At 38.2% G+C, this 15609-nt stretch overlaps 1 protein-coding gene across 3 annotated transcripts in view; it reads right to left on the bottom strand.

The window, feature by feature from the left end:
- Positions 1-15609, bottom strand: part of ARHGAP18 (Rho GTPase activating protein 18) — a 195041-nt gene that overhangs the window by 49479 nt on the left and 129953 nt on the right. For all 3 annotated transcript variants that reach the window (XM_057311054.1, XM_026504784.4, XM_057311055.1), the window contains exons 2-5: positions 13507-13700; positions 10264-10499; positions 6503-6566; positions 1721-1890 (exon numbers count right to left, since the gene is read on the bottom strand). In XM_057311054.1, the coding sequence (XP_057167037.1) occupies positions 1721-1890; positions 6503-6566; positions 10264-10499; positions 13507-13700 (664 nt within the window). The remainder of the gene's footprint in view (positions 1-1720; positions 1891-6502; positions 6567-10263; positions 10500-13506; positions 13701-15609) is intronic.

Raw genomic sequence — 15609 nt, 5'->3', positions numbered from 1 at the left:
CAAACAAAACACAAAAAACAACAACAACAAAAATAACACAGAATGGAGCACTGGTCAGGAGTATGGGAACTAGCCATGGGTTAATGAATGTTGGGTTGAATGGCAAAGTACTGGAAAGTTCATGACACAATTCTTATTAGCTTTTACAGGGTGTGAATTTCTTCAAAATAAATAAATATGTGATTTTTTTTAAATACGTAAGACACATTCAGTAGTAACAAGAACACTCAGTACATGGAGCTTGGTTTCTAAATACTATTTGCTACTAAGAGAAACCAGGGCTCCTTAAAGAAATGGATTCTTTTAAGTCAGAGAGAAAAGTACAAAGTGCGCCTGAACCATTTCATACGAGAAAGCAAAGAAGTAAAAGAACGAGGGCATGTTAAAATGACACAGGAACCAGCCTGAAGAGCTCCCATGGGTCAAATTTAGGCAAATTTGAAAGACAAATAATAATGATTTATAAAACACTGAAAAAAGGAAGCCCTCCATCCATAGTGATATTCAAAAACAAAAAGAGAAAAGGGAAGGCAAGCAAGTTTTACAGAAAATTGCCAACCAATCATAATAGAATTAAAAAAATGAGAAAATCACCATTTCTCAAACACTAGTTTAATTATTGTTTCAGGCAAGGATCACAAGTGTACAGAGATACTGGTGGGCAATGGTTGTTACTGACATATAGGATATTCACCCGGAATCACAAATTACTATTAACTGCATGTAGGAAAAGGTATCTTCGTAACAGGGAGACCTGGTGAACATCTCCTTAACCAAAGGGTCAAACTTCCATCACCAGTAAAGGGACCATGTGACGCCATGCCCCTCTTCTGATGATGTAATCAGAGGCATCGACCTCATCTATGTGGGAGTTTGGCCATGGAATCCAGTCATGAGGAACAAAGTCAGATGCGATTTCAACTCTTCAAAAATATTAAAGAAAAAGCAAGGGACATGATCTAAATTCAAGGAAAGCAAAAAGATATGACATCAAATGCAACACCGGACCCCAGAATTCCAGAGGGGTGGAAAAGGTGGAAGCTATAAATGACAATATTGTGATAATCGGGAACATTTTAATGTGACCAAATGTTAAATATAATTATTGCTTTAGTGTTCAATTTCTTAAGTATTATAGCTGTGTTTGTATGTCTTTGTTAAGCTAAAAAAAAAAAAAAAGTTGGGAAGGGGGCAACACGCTGGCTCAGTGGGTAGCCCATGGGAGTCTTGATCGCAGGGTCGTGAGTTCAAATCCCATGTTGGGCATAGGGCTTACTTAAAAAAAAAAAAAAAAAAAGTGAGGAGTGCCTGGGTGGCTCAGTTGGTTGAGCATTCAACTTTTGGTTTCAGCTTAGGTCACGATCTCGGGGTTGGGAGATGGAGCCCCGCGGGCTGGCTCTGTGCTCAGCAGGGAGTCTGTTTGAGATTCTCTCTCCCTCTCCCTTTGCCCCCTTCCCCACACTCTAAGAAATAAATCAATCTTTAAAAAAAAAAAAAGCAAGTGCATAGCTGACAGCACAACATATAAACAGACAGATGTAGAAAGAGGAAAAGCAACGGTTATAAAATGTTAACTGTTAAATGGGTCTACATGAATCCTGTAGGGGTGTTTGCTATACTCTTCTTCCAGCTTCTCTATGGATCTGAAATTTCCAAAATAAAAAGCTGATGAAAAATATACTCTTCTATTTTAGTAAAATCTGAATAGTGTACTACATACAGCATCACCGTCTTTGCTCTTCTGGGCCTTCTCCTTGGAGCTCTCTTTCTGATTTGCGGCTTGCTCTGCAAACGATACCACCAGGTTGATATCTGTTTCAGAAGCAGGGGCCTCCTCAGGAACCAGTGGAATCAGCTCTTTTTCACCAACAGCTAGGCTAGATGCCTGGTCTGGGGAAAAACCACAAGGTTCAGTTAATATATTTTCTTTATTTTTTTTTTTACTTTTTCACTTCTTTACATCAACTACATAAAAACCTTTGGGGGGATAAACTATTTACTATAGTCAATAATTAATGGCTATTTTAAAGGCAAAAAGTTTACTCCAAGAATTCTACCAATGGTGGATGAAGGGTATAGGTGGGAAGGTGGAGACTAGAATCCATAGTTCAAGTGTGGAATCCTTCTGTGGGGTCACAATTCTTAGACTGGGTCGAAGTCCAACATTGATAGATGATCTCAAACTCTGAATGAGAAGCTTCACAAAAATGTAGTAGACTTAATTGTTGTTTTATTTTACAATGGGAGATTAAAAGCAAAAGAAAAGCAAAAAAAAAAAAAAAAAGTGGGGGGAGGGGAGTTGAAAGAGGTTAGTTTTACTCTCTCGGAACTAGTGATACACCATTTCATTTTCTCACAGTGCAATAGATTACTGGACTAGACCTCTTCCACACCCTGCATTTCCTTTCTGGAATGTTATCTACCTATCAGAGGAAGAATTCCGAGATAAGAGTGAGTGCCAAAAACTTGCCACAGTGGGAGTCAGGTCTGGAAGTACCTGGTACAGGAACCAATAGGTTCTGTAACCACTTACATCGAAGACTATTAAGGTTCTCACTACTATAAACCTAGTCAAATAAATTCTGGATATTTACATCAACATTTCAAGGGTATATAGTAAGTTTAACATTTTTTTGTCTCGTGTTAATCTTCTAGGAAAGAATTAACATTGGAAAGCCTCTTTGCTGAAAACACTAGCTTTAAAGCTTTGGAGAAAACAGTTCTAATTGACACAATTTGGTAAGTTTTTGGTTTAAAAACAACTCACATTAGAAAAACCTTGGAACCAATGACAAGATGACTGGTTGTTTTTTTTTTCCCTCAATGCAGACTTTTAATTCATGGTGAGTAGCTCTGAATTACAAAATAAACTTACATAGTGCATTTATATGCTTCTATACTAATGCAACAAGGTGACAGAGGGTAAAGCTAATTTAAAATTTTAATAAAGGCATGCCATATATATACATGTGTTATTAACACTGCTAAGCCTTCAGAAAAATATGTTTCTAGTCATTTAAATTTAAAAAAATACGTTTTTGTTTCACCCAATAGAAAATTAGGAATAAAGTGGGGCGCCTGGGTGGCATAGTTGTTAAGCGTCTGCCTTCGGCTCAGGGCATGATCCCGGCGTTATGGGATCGAGCCCCACATCAGGCTCCTCTGGTATGAGCCTGCTTCTTCCTCTCCCACTCCCCCTGCTTGTGTTCCCTCTCTCGCTGGCTGTCTCTATCTCTGTCAAATAAATAAAAAAAAAGAAAAAGAAAATTAGGAATAAACATATTAGGAATAAACATATCTAGCCTCATTACTTTTGTCTGATAAGCAGGGCGGGCTTCTGGGCACATGACCTGTGCGGTCACGGGCCTCTGTGTTCAGAAGGACCCCCTCCTGTGTTGAACACTCTGCTTGGAGTCTGAGCAAGAAGTCACACATTTTCAGTTTGCACTGGGCCCTGCAAACTACATCGGTGGCCGGGTAGCATCTCCCAGTTAAAATAGTAAGTAAACACTGACCGATGCCAATTCCAAAAATAAGAATAAATTTGAAGCTCCTTGACGGTAATTATCTGTTGCCATCTATGGCACATTTATATATTATTTATGCAGCTATTCCAAGAGCCTGTGACAATTTTTTTAATTAGAATAACTAGACCGCTTTACAATTAATTTTTATAAAGTATTAACTTAAATGTCAAAGCACAATTTTAGTTTTCCTTCCCCACTGGTTTCCACTGTTATGTGTGTTACTGTGAATATGTATGTTGGGTTTCCTAGGAAACCATTCTGAGAGGGGGAAAAAAAATGATTAGCCATTTTCTTAAATTAGAAGCTACCTTTCCAGAAGCAGAGTGTTTATGGACAAGAATTTTAAAACTATTTTTTTTTCCTCAACACCCCCCTATCACCACTCCTCCACACAAAAGGTCCTGTGTTGGTTGCTGGAGGGGAGGGGGGGTGGAGGGATGGGGTAACTGGGTGATGGACATTGAGGAGGGTATGTATGGTAATGAGCACTCAGTACTACATAAAACTGATGAACCACAGACCTGTACCCCTAAAAAAAATGTCCTGTACTGATTACAAAGCTGAGTAGAGAAATTACAATTAAGTTACAATATATTTAAAATATACAGATTTCCTTCAACCTGTGGCAAAAACAAACAACAAACAAACCTGGAGTATAACAGCTTAAGAGCTCAAATAGTAGATCAAGCTAAGGAACATAGTAGGAAAAACAGTTTCAGGGGTGATTCAAGAAATGGATGAATTGGCTAATAAAAATATCTATGAATCAATGATCTACTCTCATAGAGAAAAGTTAACAGAGAATTCTGACATAAACCTTTTGACTCTTAAAGTCCTAAAGCATAAATAGTATAATTTCTTTATTCTCCTTTGGTTTTGAGATGAACAATAGCCCTGCGTTATAAATACTTTACACAACTCCTTAAAGTATTTCAACTGTTCAAAATATTCCAAAGTGCCTTTATTTTTAAAAAGAATTATTCCTCCTCCAAAGAAATCAAGAGAAAATAAGTAAATATACATACTAACATGAAAGTTTTAAAAATTATTTGGGCATTACTAATGTTTGTAAGTGTATGTATAAAAACAATGGGCCATTCACACAGAGTTTTATAATTTGAAGAAAAGAATAATAGATTAATTAATTTGAAATCTGACAACCCTTGCAACATTAAGACTTCTGTGACTTTTTCATTTAGAATAAATATCTTTCACTGGACATATATAGAAACCCAAGTATAGGAAAACATTTAAAAGAGACGAGGTCACCCACACTTTCGGATTTCAAACAGAAAGAGCTCCACTTTTGAACTCCAGACCATGTTTTTCTGTGCCCTTCATTCTGAATCTTTCAGTGTTTACATGGCACTGGCGAATTCACTGACTATCAGAAGACTATGGCCTTGCCTACAACAGGTGCGGTGGTAAAAACTCAGTGACTCGGATGGTGTTACACATTCTCTCTTATTATTCTGACCGGAGGCTCTATGCCCGCCTCATAGCCTTCCAGCAAAAGCAGATGTAAATCAGGCAAGTTTGTCATGTTTTACTCGGCAGCTGCAAGCCAGCCTAGAAAGTACTCATATAATGATCTTGTCTTCCAGAATTTCTGTTTATAGAGCCTACATCATCACCTCTGGCAAGGGAGGAAAGCATCAAGGAAGGACAATGTTTTCCTCAGTATTTATTTAGCAATTGCCAGACGCCCTTCCCCAAAGCATACAGACATTGGCACAAAAGGTTCATCTGTCTCTCTCGATGACCGAGCTCTCTCCAGCAGGCCAGCACTGGCTCTTCTAGCTGGCTTGCCACTCCAGCGTTTGCCAGTCTGCAGACTTGGGGAAACACCCAGTAATTTCATTCTGATATAAAAATATACATACAACTAAAGAAACCTCCATGTAATAGCAAGTGCTTTCATTGACAGAAACATATAGACATGTCTGTGTCCATACCCACACATGCACACACTTACTTATTTTTAAAGGCAAGGGTGCAGGAGAGAAGTTCTGAGAAAAGTATGGAAGGAACAAGAGAGATGCTGATGTTTTAAGACTCCAAGACGTCCCGTGTAGTCTTGGACTAAGTCGATTGTGATGAGAAGGTGGGATACACTTCCCAGTCCTCCACAGTCGGCCTGAGACTCCTCCCCTACCCAGTACAACACTATTACTGGCGTGAGCACTCCAGGTGCTGGGTCTGAAGATCATAAAACAACAGGACAAGTCCCTGAGCTGCAATCTGGCAGCCACAGACCACCACTGTTACAGTTTTTAAATAACACAGTACGGATTCAATTTTTAAGTTTCATTTGGAATATTTTTTTTCTTTTCGCAAATAAGGAGAAAAGCTATAAATTCTTTCTTGATTAAGTGCTAATGAAGTCTTAATACTTATTTTCACCCATGCCATGAATTTCTAATCCATTTCTGAAATAACAGGCATAGAAGAGAAAAAGTATGAGAAGAATTATAGTGAACTGCACAAAAAAAATATTTTTTAAGTCTTTATAAACTTTCTGAAAAGGAATCCATTTATGAATTAAGAACTTATGATTTCAGAATGAAGCTCCAAATTCCTTGGCTCCACTCACTAGCTATATGGCCTTGGGAAAGGGACTTCACATCTCTAAACTTCTATAGTCTCATCTGTAAAATGGGTTCGACACAGTACCTACTATGTAGAGTTCTTGAGTAAATTAAATTAGGTAAACATCTTCACAAGTACCTGGCCCATGGTAAAAGAGTTGGGAAAATTGTGCATAGAGATGTTAGAACAGAGATACAGAAACATTAAAAAAAAAAAAAATCAAAGGCCCACTATATTCCCAGCCTTATGTAATTATCTACTTGGGCACTTTATATTAGCATTTTAATAAAATTTGCTTACTAGAATTGAAGGTGAATGTTTTAAAAGGTTGTATCTGTTTGTTATGCTAATAAACAGGAAAATACAAGAGAACAGGTCCAACATACCATCTTTTCCTTGATATTTGTTTTCATTTGTTCTGACTGACTGTGAGTCGTTGCCATCTGGAGCCTAAAGATAGAAAGTGGGCCATTGAGTCATCTCCCAACTCACAACCAGAGAAATGGTATTGTAAATAATTCCATTACTAACAAGAAACACACTCAGAATTGTAACAACCACAGGAAAAAAAGTACTGTATTTATTATCGACAAGCAATCACCCAACAAATATCAGATTGCCCCCAACTTGTAAGACACAATACTAAGCCCTGTAAGGAAAATGAAAAAACATTAAGAGTGTCCTTGCCATTGGGGTGCCTGAGTGGCTTAGTCAGTTAAGTGGCTGACTCTTGATTTTGGCTCAGGTCCTGTCTCAGGGTCCTGGCATTGAGCCCCACATCAGGGTATCAGGCTCCACGCTCAGCGGGGGGTCTGCTTAAGGATTCTCACTCTCCCTCTGCCCTTCTCCCCACACTCTAATAAATAAATCTTTTTTAAAAAGTATCTTTGCCATCGAGCACACCACTACTTAGTTGAGGGGTGAAGACAAACTTAAAAGTTTACAGTAAACAAAATGTGGTCTATCCACACACTGAAATATTATTCAGCAATAAAAAGAACTTAAGTAGTGATACAAGCTACAAGGTGGATGAACCTTGAAAACATTATACTAAATAAAAGGAACCAGTCACAAGATAGGATTCCTTATCTATGAAATGCCCAGAATAAGCAAGTCATAGAGAGATACAAAGTACATTAGTGGTTGCTTAGGGGTGAGGAGGGGAATACAGGAATGACCGCTAATGGGCTTTCTTTGGAGAATAATGAAAATGTGCTAAAACTGAAGTGATGGTTATAAATCTGTGAATATACTAAAAAATCGCTGAATTGTAGACTTTAAATGGGTGAATTAGACGGCATGTGAATTATATTTTGATAACGCTGTTAATAAAACAAAATTACAAGTTGACATGTAGGTAATAAAATCAAAATTCTTCAAATTCAAAAAAAAGCCAGTAATAAATGTGAGATAAATTAAAACTAAATTACCAAGCAGGTAATATGAACTCAGATATTCAAAGAAACTCTTTTTCGAAGGGGTTGGGGCAGTGACAACTGAAAATTGCAGTCCTCCAAGGGTTTATAGGCACAGTAGAACATGGCTGGCTCCCCTCATCAGTTAAGTGTGGCTGGGCAATACTTCCTCCTTCCAAGGAAGTCTTCAGAAGGAATTCAGGACTCAGGAACGGGATTCTAGATCAATCATACACAGAGGTCTGTCTGAAAGAATTATTTTTTAAATAGTCACTCTATCGGATTTTCGTCTCTATTCAAATAAGGTGTTTGAAAGCACGACAGAGCCTACATTTCACCTCATGCTGTTGGCCTGGAAGGGCTCTCCCCTTCACCTGCAGTCTAAGAAGAGTCTAGAAAAACACCAGGGCAGATACATAGAGGCCACCCGTGCACCTCTTAGAGGTAGAGGTACTCAGGACAGTGAATAGTGACTACTCAGTCCCAGAAGTGGTATGAGGGTCACGACACTACCTCAACCCCCCTCAGGACAGAGCACATACCATCCTCCTTTCCTCGCCCACAAGCCTGCGGAAGGCCAGCCCTCCACAGCCCCACGAACACAGTGAGCAATGCTAATCTTCCATACGAACACATATTTTGGAGCATGTGGTCAGAACTGTTTTCCTTAGCAAGTGAAGATAACAGTGCAGATGGTATTCATTTCTGTATTATATTTCCTAGTGTCAGCAAGGGCTTCATGAGGAAGCATTTAAAATGGAAGAGCTGAATTTGTACTTATTTGAGAACAGAAGACCTTCAAGTGAAGATGACTGGCCCCTGTTTCCTTGAGGAATGGGGGACATATTTCCAATGGGTGGCAGCGTTCCAATTAAAGGCATGCAGTGTAAGCAAGTTAACGTGATTTTAATTTACTAGTGCGATTTCTCTGTTTAATGGGGCCATCAGATGATACAATCCACCCATTACCTTGGAATCAAACCATGTGGCTCAGATATTACCAGGAATTTGCTGGAAAATGCTGCTTCTAGCATTGAGTAGCAACATCCTCTTGGAGACTGGCAGAAATCCCACAGTAGATATTTTGCTTGGACTTAGTTCTCTCCCCCTCCCCCTTTTTTACTTCCTCTTAACTCCCTTAGGGAGGGTTCTTTAATTGGGAAGGAAATATCATAATACTGTATTTCCTTACTATTCATATTCCTACATCTGGAAACCTAGTCCAGTCCTTCAACCCCAGTGGCTGTCCCAAATAACCACTGGGTGGTAAGCAAGTGTTTAACTGCCTCGCAGCAGCAAGAGACCGGCCTGGAGCAATCCAGTGACCCCAAAACTCCTATCAAATAGACTGGATTTGATACACAATTGCCCATGCAAATAGAGTAGCAATCTGAAGCAATTAAGGATTTCTCGGAAGAATAGAATGTCTACAAAAACAAACAAACAAAAAAACAACCCAAAACCTCTGCGTGACAGAAAGATACCTTAAATACAAGATACCTTTCTTTTTTTAGAATCATATGATTTTTGTTACCCTTCACTTGTAGTATAAATAGAATGTCATGTTCAGATTACTGAATATCAGAATCATATATGGAAACCCAGATATAAAAGGATACATAGTGGTGAAACGCACATACTTCGAAGTCACACGAATTTGGGTTTACTGTCTATGGGACATTGAGCAAGTTACTTAAGGTCTATGAGCCTCAGCCATAGAATGGAAATGGTAATACCTCACTCACAGGACAACTGTAAGGAATAAATGCAAGGCCAGAGAAGTAGTTAGCACAGTAAGTGTTCAGCAGTGGCGGCAGTAATTATTACTACTATCGTCACTGTTCAAGATTCCTTTTGTTTGTTCTCATTCCAACAACCCTCTTGGTCTTCCAGGCCAGGACTATTCAGTGCACCTGAGAATAATCCAGACCATAAATCCACTTTCACCCTACGAATACCATTGAGTTCAGCTGACTTTTTTTTTTTTTAAGAAGATTTTCCTGATAAAGGAAGAGGTGATATTAATTTATGTTTTGTGCAAGCTCCTTAGGTCCTCATGGATGAGTAACAAACAGCCCACCAAAGGAGTGTTCTAGGCCACAGAAGTCTCTCGCTTTCCCCATGCCTACCCTGATATCTCTTCATCCATCAGTCCCACAGTCTCTCCCTGATTTCAACAGCTTCCATAATAAATTAATCTTGACAAATATTTACTCAAATCTTCTAGGTGCTAGGCACTGTGTTAAGCACTAGACACAAAGGGGAAGTTATTTCATGTTTCAGGGTTCCTGCTTTCTAATTATACTGCAGTTAGCTCCCTCACCAACCCCCCTCCTGCCCCACCCCCACCCCCACACACGCACTCAATTCATCCCCAAATGAGTCTAAGGAAAAGCAAATATTCCTGCAGGAGTTAATAAATAAGGAAGAATCCCTTACCTCCTACTTGTCTGTAAGTAACAATTGGTAGTCCCATGTGTGAGGGGTTAGGGCCACTCCTAACACCGCAAGCACAACTAACACAAGGATTATCACACTGAATTTTAACTTGTTTCATTTTCTGCCCCAGTAGTATAACCTCTAGAAGGATTTCTTGATCCCTGTGAGCAAAGAGCTTTAGTGCCTGGCCTACAAGTGCTCATTAAGTTTTTAATGATCTGAATTAAACTGGATTGGTCCAGTCAGTTCAAAGCAATTATTCCTTTGCTTTAACATCAAAAAAGAACACCTACTTTTTCTTTTGACTCTCTCTGTTGAGCAAATATGTCTCTGACGTCAGGAATCTGGTACTGTTTGTTTTTTTTCCTCAAGGTCTGGGAGACTGTCTCTACCCGTTTCTGAACAGCGGCTGCCTGGGTCCGGGTCAATGTTGACAAAAACACCATGCTTTCTTGGGGATCTCCAGCAGACTCGCCAAAGAGATTGGACAAACCAGCCTCCTTAAGCCACTCTTCTTCCAGTTCTCCCTCTAAGACAGTAGAGAAAAATGAGGTTTAAAAATCACAAAACATGAAAATTTTCACATTTTTTAAGCTTTTCAAACACGCTTACTGACATTCTTCTATCGAAATCAAACCACAGTGCTAAGAATCATTATCTGAAACTTGGACAACTGCCATCAATTCCGGCCACAAAGATATCAAATTTGAGATCCATTTCATATATACTCAATTAAAAATTTTAAATGACTTCACATGTGATTAACCTCGATAACTTCCCTGCAGATTAACTAGGGCAAGATAGTACTGCTCCCTTTCTAGAGATGAGCAAGCAATGAAAAGATAACTTACTTCCATCAAGTTACAGAAGGAAAGTCAATGCTGGAGATATCCATTAAAGCCCTGTTTCTTGGCTTAAATTCAGCACTGCCCCAGAGTCCAACACTAATTGATGGAAAGGCTTGTTTTCTCTGCTCACCGTAGCTGACACGGAGTATGGCAAAGAAGTAAAGAGCATCCAGACATCAGGAACTAATCAATTTCAAATTAAGTTTTTAATCCCCGTAGTAAGCACATCAGATTCATGTTTTTTACAAATTAAAAAAGAAAAGCACACTATTTTAAGCAAAAAAAAAAAAAATACATATAGATTATGGGAAACTAAGTACATAATAATCAATTCAGAATACTGAAAGTAGAAAGTAAACAATAAAGCAAATACTGTGTAAGATTTATGAAAATTACAGAAAAACAGAAAGATGAGAATAGATTCCCTCCAAGCACTAAGTTTCTAGAGGAAAATCAAAGACCGATGCCTTGAGACCCAAAAGACCTTCATCTACATTTCTCCACCTTGATAGCCATGTGACTTTGGACAAGTCACCCAGCCTCAAGCCTACTCTGTTCTCTCGTCTATAACCTAAAGCATAGCTGTCCTGGCTGCCTCCTAAGCAAATGAGAGAACATTACATGGGGAGAGCTTTGCAGAGCTCTGTTACAGCCTGTGTATCCTTCCACACTGTATAAACTCCTTGAGGGCAGAAATCTAGTATTAAAATATCCTCAGTTTTAAGAAACATAACGTAGTGCCAGGCATTCTGCAAGCCGGGCAATAAAAACTGCTTACGGACATAAAAAAGTCAGCCATTATTGTGAATGCTGTTAAGGCAGAACTCAGTATACATATATGAAACCAATTTGCCAGGGGAAAGAAAAAAAGCAGATATAGACGTGATAGGTAAAGTAAGCAAGATCTGAATACAGAGTCACTTGATCCATTAAAAGTAGAGGTAAAACTCAAAACATAAAGTCAAAGCAAAGGCATGGGCACGTAGGAACATTCCCAATTCTTCTTGACAGTCACATTATGAACAACAATCGATTAATTCATTTTAGTCTTGGACAATTATGAAACAGGTAATGACACACGGCTGTGTATCAGGCTTGAATGCTATTTTCTGTGGAATATTTTCACCTTATTCAGCAGACCACTGGTATGCTGCTTCCATCCTGAAACACCGAGACAGAACGTCTGAGCCGTGCACCGATCATCGTAAGTAAGCTCAGTTTTACTGGTAAAGTGAGAAAGAATGAGGGGAAAGTAAAGGAGAACCCAAACAAAAGAAAGAGTTGATTATAACGGTACAAATATAAGAAATGTTAAATTAAGAAAAATTGGAGATTTTTCTTTTTAAAGTATAATTGGTCGATTTTTTTTTAAAAACGTCACAGCAGGGGGGAAAACGTGTGTATGTAGATTCTGTTGTGTAGCAGCTCGGTGCTAAGTCATTTACTTAAGAAGTTCTCTGTTGAAAAGGAGATCATTATTAGTGGGTCAGGAGGCATTGACTGTCTCTTATTTTTTTGTCATCCTGATCAATTGACACCCCCAAAAATACACTTACAAATTTATGGGTGGCACAAGGCAGAGAACGTTAAAATGGGGTGTCTGGCTGGCTCGATCAGCAGAGCATGTGACTCTTGATCTCAGGGCCGTGAGTTCAAGCCCCACGTTGGGTATGGAGCATACTTAAAATTTTTTTTAATAAAAAAGAAAGAAAGGGAAAAAAGCTAATATAATAGATGCCAGAATTGGTCATCAAAAACTTGGTGACTGCTTGAATTTACGAGATTGAAAAAAAACAGTATGAATTTTAAGGGGAAAAAATGTTTTCTATGTTTCTTCCATAATATCAAATATAGTAGTAGAGATTGCAGGAAATATAGCTGGAAAGAAACTGGAGACAAATTATGGACCAAATAGAAGAAAGAAGCAAATATGGAGGCTGAAAACACTAATGCCATACACTGTTCAAATCTATACCCTCAGGCTAGCTGGCGAAACCTGCAGCATTATATCCAATCAGGCATACTACATTTGGACAGAGAGGATGACCAGGACTGAGACAGGTCCAAAAACCACCAGAAGGACTAGTATGTAAATCTTTTTTTTTTCCTTCTAGAAGGACGTGGTGAGGAACAAGATAAGCTTCTTCAAACATTTGAAAGGTTATCCCGTAAAAATAGAAGACGCTTGTTTTGATCTTCCAAATGGCAAAAAGTATGTCCAAGGTAGAGGAGGGCAGATTGTCAATCAACAAAGGAAAGAACGTCAAGACAACTCAAGCTGACTGACCAATGGAAAACAGCATCACTGCAAAGCAGTGAGCTTTCCAGCAGCATCTATACTCACTAGAGAACAAACGACCGTGTGGCTAGAATACCGCAGAAGGAAGGTTAGATCATTTCAAAGACCAAGTCGAATCCTAGGGGTCTAGAATACAGGAAGCCTAGCCAACAAGAGTCTAGCCACCTCTAAGACGAAGTGAATTTACTCATGCTACGTAACTGTGGCAGCTGCAGCCATCAACCTGCCACAAGCAAGTAACTTTCAAGCTGGAAGGCCAACCAGCATTATCTTATTTTGGTTGTCCTATCTTTAATTTTTGTTGCTGCTGCTGCCCTCTTCCTTCCCATGTAGTCATCTCCCAGAAATACATATACGAACAAACAGAAATGTATTTCTTTAGTTATTACCATCAGGCTCTTTGACAACCACCACCTCTTGATCTTGTCTGTTCTCGCTAGATTTCTCGATATTTTCTATTTCCGTCCAATAGGTTTCCATAGATAGTTCATCCAAAGAATCCTGAGAACTTGATCGGTCAAATGGAGGCTTTTCGGGAACTTTGGTGATTTCCTGGTTCATAGTGTACTGGCCATATTTGCGGCTATAAATTCAAAAGAAAACATGGTTCATTTTAATACATGAGGAAGTAGTACAATTTCTAAGACATCAGAGTACTGACTGAACAATTTGGAAACTCCATAAGTTCCCCTTAATAAAACCAAAGAGATATATATATTTGAAGCTATTTACCTTGAGATACCAGTAATTACAATATGCCTATAGAATGAACAAAAAGTTTCACTGGCAAAAAACCAAACAGCAATGTGATAAACCATTTTTCCTTTCCATTTTATGTAAATTATTTTAAGACTTCTTTAAACCTAAAGCTGTTCTTCGAAAGCAACAAGTTAAATCTTGATTAGAGGCCATTAGTTAAAACTCAGTCAGCCCTTATATAGCAAATATCTGCAATCAATAAATGAGATACTATTTGAATTTCCTTTTTATTTTTGGAACCAAAACATAAATAGAAGGATGACATATTAAATTTGCTGTGACATTCTACTATAGAAAGCAACTTTTAACCTTTATTTAAAATTGTACCCATTACTGGTATGTATTTTAAAATATGGTAAAACTTCATTTATTGGGGAAAAAAACATTTATTGGCAATTCTGAATAAGTAGCTAGGAATTACCTCTTAAACATTTATCTCAAATATTATCTATGAAGAAAAGGATAAATTGAATAAATGAAGGTATTTTTATGACTTCAAGTTATTATACTCTTTTAAGTCACATCCCACCTACTACTAAAGTTGAAATAAAAGACCTCATAATAAATAAGTACATATATATAATATATATATTATATATCTTCCAGATATAATAGAAATATTAAATTTTTGTTTTACTGTTTTTTTTATATTGAGATAGATGGGGAGCCCAATTATTTAAAAAAGGAAAATTTTAGTTATGGCACTTCTTCTTTATATTCTTTTTTTTTTTTTCCTAATAATTTGAGGGGTGCCTGGGTGGCTCAGTCAGTTAAGCATCTGCCTTTGGCTCAGGTCATAATCCCAGGATCCTGGGATTGAGTGCCATGTTGGGCTCCCTGCTCAGCAGGGGAGTAGGCTTCTCCTGCTCTCTGCCCTCCCTGCTCATGCTCTCTCTCAAATAAATATTAAATATATATATATATATATATATAATTTGAGTGGGTACAATAACTGGGGAACTAGTGTTTGTTATTCTAATTTCAAATTGCTCTTTTATCTCCCAGGAGGATGTTAGGAAGTAATACTTTGCTACATTGGTTTTCTTACTACCCATATGAAAATAATAAAAATACCATAAAACAACATTCTTTATAATAGTGTGTGAACATTTTCACATTTAAACCGGCTTTTCCCATAATTATTTAAAACAGTAGGATTTAATACTACATAAGGAAGAGGGTCACTAAACTCTGGTCAATTCTACCTAGCAGTTTAATTCCAACTGGTTTCTTAGAACAAGTCAAAAGACTTAATTGCCTATTGCTACAAATAAATACAATAGAACTGAATACTTAACTGTAATATGCTAACAGGCCAATTTTATTCCTTTGAAGATGGTTCTCTCTACCCTGATTATGTACTTTAATAATGCCTATTGCATGAATGAACAATCGCTATAATATCTCCCCAGTAGCAAGTCTGGGGGGCAATGGGTGGGCGTTAGAAGTAGGGCCAGCAGGAGGAAGTCTAGACATATTTGTGTGCTTCTCTTTCCTCCAGTCTCCATTGTCCATTGTTTGCCTCCCCCATCCCTTAATTCAAGGGGCACTTCCTCCCTCCCTGCCCCAACCGTCCTGTTTACATCCCTGTATCCCATCCTGGTCCCTTGCCCTTTCCCCACTGGCCACACCTTCAGTGTTGTCATTTTAGAGTTTACACTCCTGGTTCTTAAATTAAGATGTGAATGTAAAAGCTATCTCTCTCTTAGAAACAAAAACATAAATTATATTTC

This window comes from Ursus arctos, unplaced genomic scaffold (genome assembly GCF_023065955.2).
Source record: "Ursus arctos isolate Adak ecotype North America unplaced genomic scaffold, UrsArc2.0 scaffold_13, whole genome shotgun sequence".
In the NCBI taxonomy this organism is placed as follows: domain Eukaryota; kingdom Metazoa; phylum Chordata; class Mammalia; order Carnivora; family Ursidae; genus Ursus; species Ursus arctos.
The sequence above is the reverse complement of the archived record's forward strand: the minus strand, read 5'-3'. Positions and strand labels throughout refer to the sequence as shown.